Genomic DNA, 12,360 nt, shown 5'->3' on the forward strand with positions numbered 1-12,360 from the left:
GATTTTATTTATTTATTTGAGACAGAGAGAATGAGAGACAGAGAGCATGAGAGGGAGGAGGGTCAGAGGGAGAAGCAGACTCCCCGCCGAGCAGGGAGCCCGATGCGGGACTCGATCCCGGGACTCCAGGATCATGACCTGAGCCGAAGGCAGTCGCTTAACCAACTGAGCCACCCAGGCGCCCCTAAATTCCATCCTTTAAAAAAAATTGTTTTATCTATATTTTGGGGGGCTTAGAAAAAAATGCTATCACCATAAACCCAGGATAAATAGATTAGCTTTCTCTTCTACTTTCAGGCTTCAAACATCAGTGTTCAATAGTTTTAACAAGCCCAGTGATCAGGTATGCCTGTCCATTAATTACCTTCATGTCATAGCCATATGTCTCCCGGATATCCTCATCAGAATCTGTTTCTTCATCATCATAGTCCATCGTTTGTCGAGGGGAAGAAGATACACTGCTCACCACCCGGTTAAAAGCAGATTGCTGGAAACTAGGTAAGTGTCCCTAAACAACAAACAATTCCAAGATGAACAGAGGGACATACTAAATAAACAAGGGTAATGAATGTGCACTTCAGACCACCTAAATGTAATGAACTTGCAAAGTGGCCAACAGAATTCGTTAGTACCGATCAAATTATTTGGTTATGATGCCAAGGTCCATCTCAATGATATTTCCAGGTAATGGTTCACTAAAATGACCTAGGTATATACCCGAAAAAATCCTATAGGTGTATCCAGAAAGATGTTATGGATAACATAGCTGCTGGCAACTTGCTGTTGTTTTCCTAATCACCTGGTAAGATATATTTGATTTACTATTTATACACATAATCCCATGAAATAAAAAAAGAAAACCCTAAACTTGCCTGTAAGTCTGGATTAGCAGCTGCTTTCTGGAGTTCTGCACTGATGATCTTCTCAGTCTTTTCTCGAGCTGCCTGCTCCACCATGCGCTGGCTCAACACAGACAGTTTGGCTAGGGCAGAGGACAGTTCGTCTGTGGCTAGGGCCTGCCGTGCTCTATCTTGCCAACTCATAGCTCGTTCTGTCAAACACTGCAGGGCCTCTCCTTCAGGCAAACGTACAGGCAACTTCTGAAGGGATACCAGGAGTGAGAGAATAGTCTCTAACCTTGGCCTTCGAGACCGCATACAAAGAGGGCAAAGGAATTTTACTTCTTTAGCCTGCCAGCTAGACCCTTTTTTTTGGGAACCTGATTTAGGAAGGGGAACACAGCTGTTATGGAACCAGTCTTTGCAGAGCTCACACTGTAGCATAAACCCACTGGCTGTCTTGCGGCAAATGCAAAATTTTACTTCTTCTATGCGGTCCACCATTGTCATCTTGGCTAGGTTGGCTGCTCTGAGGGAATGCATGGCTTCAATCTCTTTTTGCTCCCGTTCTTTGAAAACTGCCACCTGTATACAACAAACATTTAATTAAAAAGAGTCACTGCAAAATATTCCAAAATGCCAAATCCTCAGAGCTGAGGGATCATCTCCACATTGTGCCCTCATTGTAACAAAGTATTTCCTTAAAAACAAACATTTATCAATCATTTCCTATAATTTGGGTGCAAACATTCCTCATCTGTGAAATGCGCAAAGTGCTACCATATTTGGACAATTTATATCAGTAGGGTACTTTGAACTCTTCTGTAGGGAGCAGTAGAAAGATAATATGCCTTGGAGTCAAGCAACCTGAGCAAAAAGCCTGGCACTTGTACTTATAAACTGTTGATCTGGCGCACAAGTTTTCTGAATCTGTTTTCTGAAAAATGAGGATACCAACCGACCTCATTTTGTTGTTTTGAGGATTAAATAAGATAACACATGAAAGTGCCTAACTTGGTGCCTCACACAAGGTAAACACCCAATAAATATTACTTCCCTATCCCCTTGTAATTCCTTCCCTGGGGGTGACTTCTATACAAATCAATTCTTATTTCTTTCTTTAAACAGCCTCTCCAACTCATGTAGAAGTAGAATAACAAAGTTTGATGGCCAATTATAACAAGGTTTTATGTAACTCATTTCAAAAAAAATAAAAGTAAACAATTTAATTATCAGGAACACTGTCAGTGTATTTTCTTTTTCAAACTGTGGTAACTCTGAAACAATTTTGAAATAATTTCCAGTTCTATTCATCTGGCAAGACTGACTTGTTAGGCTGGCTCGCTAATAAATCATTTCCACTGGCCTCAAACAGGATCATTTGGGGGCGCCTGGGTGGCTAAGTCAGTTTAGCATCTGGCTCTTGGCTTCAGCTAAGGTTGTGGTCTTGGGGTCAGGGGATCGAACCCCGCATCAGGCTCCCCCCTATGTAGGGAGTCTGCTTCCCTCCACTCTCTCCCTCTATCCCTCCCCGCCCCGCTCATGCATTCGCATGCTCTCTCTACAATAAATACATCTTAAAACAAAACAAAACAAAAAACCCCAGGATCATTTGTAGGCAAAAACATCTGTTATCAAGTGACTTAATGTATGAAATTCACTACTGTTACATATAGCCTAAACTCATTTTTTATTTCTCTTTACATCCTCAGGCTCCTAGTCATCTTCACACATTCCTCCTCCTCTCCAAAAATACCCATCATTCTAATAAGTTACAAGTATTTTCTTGAGCACTCACTATATTATGAATGAGACTAAGAGAAAGGAGATATTTTAAATAGCAGCTGATATCATTAAACAGATATAATTCCTTTTAAAAGCACAGGATTAAATGTCACAAAATGCTATTAAATTCTAACCCAATAATCACATTCCTAAGAGCTAAGTATAGGAAAATAATTTGAAAAAAAGGAAAAGACTTTATAAAGAAGTTCACTTTATATTATCCATAATAGCAAACATTAGTAATAATCCAAATATTTGATGTATCAGAAAAGTATTAAACTACGGACAATTTGATGGAATATTAGACAACTATTAAAACAATAATAAAGAACAGAGATATGGAAAAGACAATTTTAGGGAGAGAGCAGACTAATAAACTTCTATTACAAATATAAAAAAATGAAATATTTTACTATAAAGCCAAAGATAAAGTATACACAAATAAAAATAGTTAAGAACATAAAACCAATGACTCTGCTAATATCTTCATAGAATTTTATATTCATGAAGCAGACTCAAAATGCATTACATAATTTCTTACCACCATAGCTGTATCTCTGGTTTCCTCCAATCCTTCCTCCAGATCACTCAGAGGCTCAAGGTCCAGATCCTTTTCTTTTTCTTTTTCTATTAGTTCTTTTACTTTTTTCCTTCTGTTCTTACCACTCCCGTATATACCAATGTCAGTCCGGGGACTTAGCACCTACAAAAATAAAACCAAACACTGAGTTCTAGTTTAAAAAAAAAATCTTAAAACTGAAAACAATAAAAAGGAACCATTTACTGACCACTCATCTTGTCCTAGGCACTTTCTTATGTACCTTCTACACACACCTAACTCAATCCTTACAACAACCCTCTGTATAGTAGGTGTATCATCTGTATTTCACAAACCGGGGAAACTAAGGCTCAGAAAGAAAACAACTTACCCAACCACACAGGCTTAGCAATTAGAGAGCCAGTGCTCAACATGAAAGTACCTTACTCCAAAGCCTATGCCCTTTAACTATTAGGATGTTCAACTGCTCAAGATGAAAAGGGTAACGAGTATAAAATATTTCAAGGACAGAATCCATTAGTAACAGAGATAAGATCCAGGCTGATTGCTTTATCTGGACACAGTACAAGATGAACCGGAGATAAGTCCGCCTAAGGATCCAGATTTCCAGTCAACATTTGATATCACTTAATAGGAATCACTTATATAACCATGACCAGATAAACTGAAAACAACCCTCACCAATAAAACCCCTACCTACAGGTATTAAATTACCAACTGTTCTTTACCTGCAACAAGGTATGGCTAGAATTCTTCTTAAGAAAGGTCCGCCCGGTCCGTTCTCTCCATGCCCGTGCAGCTGCTACTTGTGATTCTACCTGGGGCAACGCATCCAGGCGCACAGGGATAGGTCGCCCTTTAGCAGATAAGCTCTCCAGCTGCTCCAAGTAAGCATAGTTGCTGCCACTCTGAAAAACAAAAGTGCATTCTCACACAACTTGCACTTTCTTATGGAGTCTATCTAGTGATACTGGTCGGAAGATCTTACAAAGAGTTTAGTGTTAAGTTTTTTATTAAATGTTATTCTTTAAACCTAGAGCTTCCAATGTCCTTTTAAAAAATTCTGTAAATTCATACTGTCAGAGATTTTTATTAATTAATGAGGGAACCAGTTAAGATGTAAAAATCAGTTCAAAAGAATCTAAAGAACAGACATATAAGGGGCACCTGGTTGGCTCAGTCAGTTGAGCATCCGACTCTTGGTTTCAGCTCAGGTCATGATCTCCTGGTTAGGACATCAAGCCCAGCGTCCAGCTCCCTGCTCAGCGGGGAGCCTGCTTCCCTTCTCCTTCTCCCCTGCCCCTCCCCTGTTCACACACACACTCTCTCTAAAATGAATAAATAAATCTTTTTAAAAAAAAAGAAAGAAAAGAAAGAACAGACATATATAAATACAATCAGGAATGAGACAAGAAATTTGCTAATAGATGGAAACAGATATTTAATATCATATGGAACAATTCAATCATCTTTTCTACCATGGGGAAATAAATTGTTCTGTTATAGATAAATTTAATTTTCTATGACATAATTAATTTGTATTACTATCATTTTTTAATAATTGACAGAGCTGTAAAATAGCCTGGTCAAAGAAAATCTACAGCACACACTCCTAGAATGAGATAATCCTGGAGAGTTCACTAGACAACATCCAGTACTCCACAAAAAGGACATCCGGTAATTTCTTTTGCCTATTTCAAAGTCTTTCAAACTCTTCCAACAACTACAAAGCAGTATTTTATTTCTGATAACCACCTCCATTTTATGTTATATAAATACAGATGAGAACGGATATTTGCCTAAGTCACAATGGTTCAGTATTTCCATGTAATGAAGTCTTTAGAACTATTACTGCTGTAAATTTACTAAATAAATCGTTATATGAGATGAGAGGGTTAGTAAGTAATCCATTCCAGGGATTTGGCAAGAACACCCGAAGTGGGTTGACAGCCAACAGGCAGTAATTCAGATACCTTAGATTGGATGAATCTCCAGGCGGACAGAACACATAACCATTCCTGTAAGAAACTGTATATATGTCCTTAACATTCACTGTTACTCAGAAGCCCTGAATGAGGGAAAGGCATAGTTACATGCTATAAATAGACATTCCAATAAAAGGTTATTTCCTATGTTAACTGACTCATTTGCCTATAAATTCATTTTGAAAGTGACACTGAAACATGTGGAAAAATAAAGGCAAAAAACTTAAGTGATTTTTTTTTTTAAAGTAGGCTCCACACCCAATGTGAGGCTTGAACTCACAACCCCGAGATCAAGGGTCACACACTCCACTAACTGAGCCAACCAGGCACCCCAACTTAAGTGAATTTTTAATAATAATAATAATAATAATAATGGGAAGGTTCTAGCCCTAAGAGATATTATAATGGTATCATTAAATCACTGTGGTACTAGGATTAAAGAATAGTGAAATGGAAGAGAAAAGAAAACTCAAATAGATACAGCTGAGAAATACCAGGTTTACTGCTACTCCTTGTACCCAACTATAGCTGTTTGACTAGGAAAGACCTCCTGGCTAAGACTTGACTTAGCCTGCTCCCAAGCGCTGTATCTTAAAGAAGAGTCTGCCTGTCAACAGAAGTTGTCCACTTACTTAGAACTACGAGTCAGTCTCCCCATTGAAGGAAGGGCTTGGCAGAGGGCAAGTCCTTCAAAATTATAGAGGAAACACAAGACAGCCATCTCTACTTGTAGACTTGGTCTTGTGGTCATAAATTAACAGCCAACCAAGGGTTATCAAACATTTGAGGACAACCAACCTGCTGAAATAGGTTAAAGATGAAACAGAGGAGCTGTCCTGATGAAAACAGAGATTAATTTTTTTTCTTCCAATATTTTATTTAAATTCAAGTTAGTTAACATATAGTGTAGTACTGGTTTCAGGAACACAATTTAGTGATTCATCACTTACAGAGAACACCCAGTGTTCATCACAACCCATGCCCTCCTTAATGCCCATCATCCATTTAGCCTATCCCCCCACCCATCCACCACCCCTCCAGCAATCCTCAGTTTGGAAAATAGAGATAATTTTTAAAATAGCATAGAAAAATGCAGCTAAGAAGCTCCCAGAAAAAGTTAACTGAAAACAAACCAAAACAGAAGTCATTAGAACTTGACACCTAGAATACGTTCTTTCTTGGGACAGCAGAGAGTTGGTTTCATTTTCTTTGGATACAGGTTTACAATAAAGAGTATGTACATCCTCAATACTGAAAATGCTGCAAGGTTTTTATAATTCAGGAGGAATATTATATATTGTTTTAAATTAAAATATATAATACATGTCTTTCTGAGGGCCAGGGTACTGTCTTTATACCCTTCCCTCACATTTCTACTCCCAAACAACTAGAATAATACCTACCATGAGTGTTAGGGTGTTCAGTAAATATTAATTTCATTTTCTTTTTTCTGCCTCTTATTTTAAAATTTATTTGCACACATGGCAAAGATTCAAAGAATACAGCAGGGAATAAACTCCCTATTGCTAAGAGTTAAATAAATAGCTAATTCTGTCATCTTTCATAGCAGGGAGTCAAAAGAAACAAGTAACATTTAAATAGGTAATATTTATTTTGAATGACAAAATCAGATGGAAGAACAACTGAATTTTAAGTACTATTATTTTATTATGGTTATTCTATTCTAAAGAATTAAAGGCTTAAAGGATTCATCTGTAAGACAACATTACCCAAATGGTGGGATAATTCAAGAGGCTCCTTACCTGAATAGCTTCCACTTTAGCTGTCCATTCTCGAGCCTTTTGTAACGCTTCTTTCAGGGACAACACATTGGGTAGAAAGGCTGGAATGTTCTTGGCTTCATTCACTATGCTTTCTAAACTTGCCACACTGTGCCGTGGTCTTAAAAAAAAAAAACGCAAAGATAGGGTAGATGCATGAGGAAAAGTCAAACTGCTACCAACATTTAAATAACATTTTAGAATGTGCAGAGAAATTTCATATACATGATTTCATTTAGTTCTTACCACATCCTATAAGGGAGGCAAAGCAGCTATTACCTTTATTCCCAATATACAAATAAGAAAACCTTAAAAATCAATTATTTTCCCCAAGTCATTTAATACAGTGAATGGCACAGCTGAAATACTGATTCAGAATGAGTCTCAGATCCCTTGCTCTTTTCACTACTAAACTGGATCTATTTTAGTTCTCCACAATATCTGAAACTGTCAGAGACGCTTATCAGCAGTGTGGAAAGCAATAGTCTAGAAGTCCAGTAATGTTGACCACGTACATTTAATTCAACTACATTCAATACCACCCAGTTAAAAGATGAATAAAATAGACCTATCCTCAACAAATCAGAATACAAGATAAGAATTAAACTTGTACTGGGGACGAAGAGCAAATCACTACAGGCTTACCACTATGGGAAGTTGTGATTAATTCTGCTTAGAGGAGCTGAGATGGGCTTTGAGCTGAGGCTTAAAGAAGTGTGACTTTCTCAAGTGAAAGGTTAAGGAAAAAAACCCAGGAATATAATGAACAAAGACATGAAGAAACATTTAAAAATAAGTTAGAGGTCCCAGAGTACCCGGCTGGCTCAGTGGGTAGAGCATGTAGCTCTTGATTTCAAGGTCAAGAGTTCGAGCCCCACTTGGGGGTAGAGATTATATATATTCTTTTAATTTAAAAACTAAAATCTTAAAAAAAAATAAGTTAGTAGTCCAGTTTAAGATGGGAGCTGGTGTGAGGACGGGGGTGAGGTAGGAGTTAAGAGCAAGAAGTAGGGGAATTTGACAGGAAAGAAAGATGCAAAAAGATCTAAGAGGTCTCGAGAGCCATGAATTTTGCCATGGAAGCAATAGGAAGCTAATAAGGGTGGGAACAGTTTCATTATCCATGAATCCTACTATGTGCTAGGCATTGTGCTAGGTCCTGGAGATTATTAATACACAGGAGTGATAGAGACCTTGCCTCATGAAACGTTTTAATCTTGTGGTAGTAGAGGGGGATTATTCATAGCACTGTAAGATGCTATCAAAATATACAGCAGGAGGACCATAAACTAACTCGGCAGGTGACGGAAGGATTCCCAGAAGTGACTTCTAAGCTTTCTTATCCTTTTTGAATAGGAGTGAGTCAGGAAAGCTGGGACCAGAGGCCGGGTAGTGGTACACCATAGGGGATGGGCAGAAGGGAAGACTGTTCCAGAGGAGAATAAAATGAGCACATGAGAAGGTCCAGAGACAAGAAAGAATACGGCATATCTGAGGAAAGCAGGGGGATCACTACGCTTGGAACATAGAATGCAAAGAAGAATGGCAAGGGATGAGGCTAGATCCTTAAGCAAGGGGCTAGATTACAGATGGTCTTATGAATCAGATGAAGGACTCTAAATGTCATCCCCAGGGGAATGGGAAACAGTGAAGGGCTCTAACCAAGGGAGTGAAAAAGCCACACCTGTATTTTAGGAAAATACTAGTTGCAGTGTAGAGAATGGGTGAGAACAGGGTGAGGTCACAGAGCCTATGATTTAGGCCAACTATGACAGCACCCCCAAAGAAGAATGAAAGTGATAAACATTGAGGAAATATAATCAACATGACTTGGTAGTTAACTGAAGTTGAAGGTATGTAAATGGAAAGGAAAAGTCAATTTCCAAAGCTTGTTTAAAGGAGGAAAAAAAAAAGGTGTAATTCAAAGAAAAAAGGAGGAAAGGAAGAGATGATGGGAAAGAGTTAATGAATCCAATTCTGGATATAGGGAATTTGAGGTACCAACAGGACATCCAATGGAACTACCTAACAGGCAGATGGTATCTATGAAAAATATCTATGTTATAGATGAGAATTTGGAGTTAATCAGTATAAAGATGGCCAATGGAGCCACAAAATATATTAGATGAAATTTCCAGGGAGATGTACAGAGTGAAAAAAGAAGTGGTCTAGGCCAGAATCTTGAGGAAAGGCATTATTTGAGAGGCAGGGAGAGAAGGCCAAAAGCAAAGAAGGAGGATATTGAGAAAATAGTGGTCAGGTGTTAACCAATGCTAAGAGGCCAAGAACACTGTAGATGTGTTTCAGAAAGCTAACTTTGACAAAAGTTAGAAAACAAAAGGTTCTACTTTCCACTATCCCCACCAAACCCTATCACCCTCTATATCTTTACTAATTATATTTTCTTCATGACAATTATCTGAAATTCATTCATCCATTCGTTCACTCACTTATTCACCTGTCTCTCCCCACTAGAACGTTGGCTCTATTTTACAGCAGGAACATTGTGGGTCTTTTCCCCTACTATCTTTATTGCACTTAGAAATAGTGCCTGGCATGTAGTAGGTACTCCATAAATACTGAATTGCAAAGATTAAGGAAAAATACAAGAGCACCATAACTAGGTCAGTGACAGTGAAATTGAAAAAGATACGAAAGACATTTTGGAGGCAAACTCATTAAAACTTAGTGATTGATTAAATGTGGAAAAATGAGAGAAAGTGAGTTTTCAAATATTACTACCAACAAAATCTCATTCTGTAGACTACAATAAGTTGCATCAGGTATATCCAATCATGGTTTTGTATTCCAAAGTTATTTATCTTTTCCCATTTAATATGCTCCTGGAACTGTCATGAATCTGAAGACACAGAGTAATTTGAAGGTTTCAAACAAAAAGCTACGGATACATTTTAGTACGTATTCTCCATGATAACTAGAGAGCAAAATATCCAGCAAAAATATATGCAGCCTTTTCTTGGTTAAACAGAACTGTGTTCACTGAATTATCTAAGGCTTCTCCTATCAACTGCAACCAAAATAAGTGGCTGGCAATTAAGTACATGAAGACTTTGGAATGAAGTGGTAAAGGCTTTAAATTTGAGCTGTGTTGGGGCACCTGGGTGGCTCAGTCAGTTAAGTGTCTGCCTTCGGCTCAGGTCATGATCCCAGGGTTCTGGGATCGAGCCCCACATCGGGCTCCCTGCTCAGTGGGAAGCCAGCTTCTCCCTCTCCCACTCCCCCTGCTTGTGTTCCCTCTCTCGCTGTGTCTCTCTCTGTCAAATAAATAAAGTCTTAAAAAAAAAAAAGTTAGTTTTAAGACATCCAGAGACACTTATAAATAAATAAATTGATCAATCAATCTGAGCTGTGTATTTAATAACTATGGACTCTAAGTATGCCAGGTTCCTCATCCTTACAAGAGAAATTAGAGATCTTAATTTTAGCTAAAGAAATACTTTCATAAAGAACATTACAGTCTAATTAGTTGATATACAGTCAAGTATGGTGAATGCTTTACTGAAATCTCAAAAATCCAATGGGGGTGCCAATGCTAATGCAACTGTGTAATGTTCTCCTTTCTTGCTTCTTCTTTCCCACTACTTTCCTACATAAATCCTCCACTCCAAGAAAGCCCATTTAACTTGTCACCTAACCCTATATATATATTCCTTAAACTCAGCTTGATCTTTCTCTCACGCCCCTTCCACTTCAATCTCACTCATGCTTCAAAGCTCTACCTAAAGTTCTTTTCTCTCAAGCTTCTCTTCTGACCACCAAAGGTAACAATGACCTCCCCTCCTCTGAATTCCTATAGCATTTTTCTGTACCTATTAGTTAATAATAACATATTGCAGTGAGCTTTACATTTCTTAGCTCTGAACTATAGTATAGGTAATGGGAAGGTTCTATTTATTTTTTTATTTTTTTAAAGATTTTATTTATTCATTTGAGACACAGAGATACAGAGAGAGAGAGAGAGAGAGAGAGAGAGAGAGAGAGAGAGCATGAGCAGGGAGAGAGGCAGAGGGAGAGGGAGAAGCAGGCTCCTCGCAGAGCAGGGAGCCCGATGCGGGACTCAATCCCAGGACGCTGGGATCATGACCTGAGCTGAAGGCAGACACTTAACCATCTGAGCCACCCAGGCGCCCTTTCTTTCTTTCTTTTTTTTTTTAAAAAGATTGGTAATGGGAAGGTTCTAAACAAAATACTACTTTGTTTCACTTAAAGTACCTAGCAAAGTACTCTGCACTAGCATGCACACAATATCTGAAACTATTTATTTGCAGACCTATTTGATAATTTAGTGGCTGGTCAGGGAAGGCACAAAACATCTAATTAAATATTTAATGAAACATGGTGGGTATTGAGCAGGGCACATTCTGCATGGAGCACTGGGTGTAAAGCACAAACAATGAATCATGGAACACTACATCTAAAACTAATGATGTAATGTATGGGGATTAACATAAGAATAAAAAATTAAAAAATATATTTAATGAAACAGAGCCTTATGTTCCTCCTTCGGTTCTACCCTTAATTATTAAAAGAGGCAACAGTCACCAATGTATGTGTTCACCTTGCCTGTAGGCAGACCTTAGCCTTTTCTTCCCATCGCTCAGAGACTGTAAGGAGCTCCTGTAGTTCAGCCATTGCCTTCTCCACAGCATGGTGGGGTGCCAATCCCACCCCAGAGTCTATCAGTTTCTTCATGACATCCAAAGTGACCTGTTGTGGATTTGACAGGGTCAGTCTTACTTCATCCAACCATCGAGCCTGCTGTAGCTCTTGCTTTAGTCGGGCCAGTTCAGGTAGCTCCACATAGAGACTAGAGCCCATGTCTATCAACATTTGGAGTTTGGAAGAATCTGGGGTTTCATCCATCATGGCCTCTTGAGCACGTTCATGAAACTCTTCCACATCATCCAGCAGATTCTGAAAAGTCAAAAGAATAAAAATAAAAAACTAATTTAAGATACAGAATGAGTTTCGAATAGACACAGTTCAGGAAAACTCAAATTCTAGACTATCTAATCATCTCACCATTATAGCACCAGATATGATAGTTAAGAACATAATTATGCTTCTCTGTAATACTTACACAGACTTACTTTTAAAACATGATTAATTCATTCAAACAATATTTAATGACTACGGACTTAGATGCAGCCACTGTTATAAGCACTAAAACATACAAAGTCCTTATCTTTAAGGAATGTTTTTATTTTTTTTAAGTTTTTTGTTTTGTTTTTTTGACAGAGACACAGCGAGAGGGGGAACATAAGCAGGGGGAGAGGGAGAGGGAGAAGCAGGCTTCCAGACGAAGTAGGCTTCCTGCCGAGCAGGGAGCTCGATGTGAGACTCGATCCCAGGACCCTGAGATCATGACCTGAGCCAAAGGCAGACACTTA

At 38.4% G+C, this 12,360-nt stretch overlaps 1 protein-coding gene across 1 annotated transcript in view; it reads right to left on the minus strand.

The window, feature by feature from the left end:
* The window catches only part of KDM5A (lysine demethylase 5A), a 94,008-nt gene that overhangs the window by 21,276 nt on the left and 60,372 nt on the right, over window positions 1-12,360 (minus strand). The window contains exons 19-24 of the mRNA XM_021690804.2: window positions 11,529-11,884; window positions 6,932-7,070; window positions 3,912-4,091; window positions 3,166-3,327; window positions 873-1,424; window positions 365-508 (exon numbers count right to left, since the gene is read on the minus strand). Of these exons, the coding sequence (XP_021546479.1) occupies window positions 365-508; window positions 873-1,424; window positions 3,166-3,327; window positions 3,912-4,091; window positions 6,932-7,070; window positions 11,529-11,884 (1,533 nt within the window). The remainder of the gene's footprint in view (window positions 1-364; window positions 509-872; window positions 1,425-3,165; window positions 3,328-3,911; window positions 4,092-6,931; window positions 7,071-11,528; window positions 11,885-12,360) is intronic.

Source organism: Neomonachus schauinslandi, chromosome 5, assembly GCF_002201575.2.
Source record: "Neomonachus schauinslandi chromosome 5, ASM220157v2, whole genome shotgun sequence".
Taxonomy (NCBI): domain Eukaryota; kingdom Metazoa; phylum Chordata; class Mammalia; order Carnivora; family Phocidae; genus Neomonachus; species Neomonachus schauinslandi.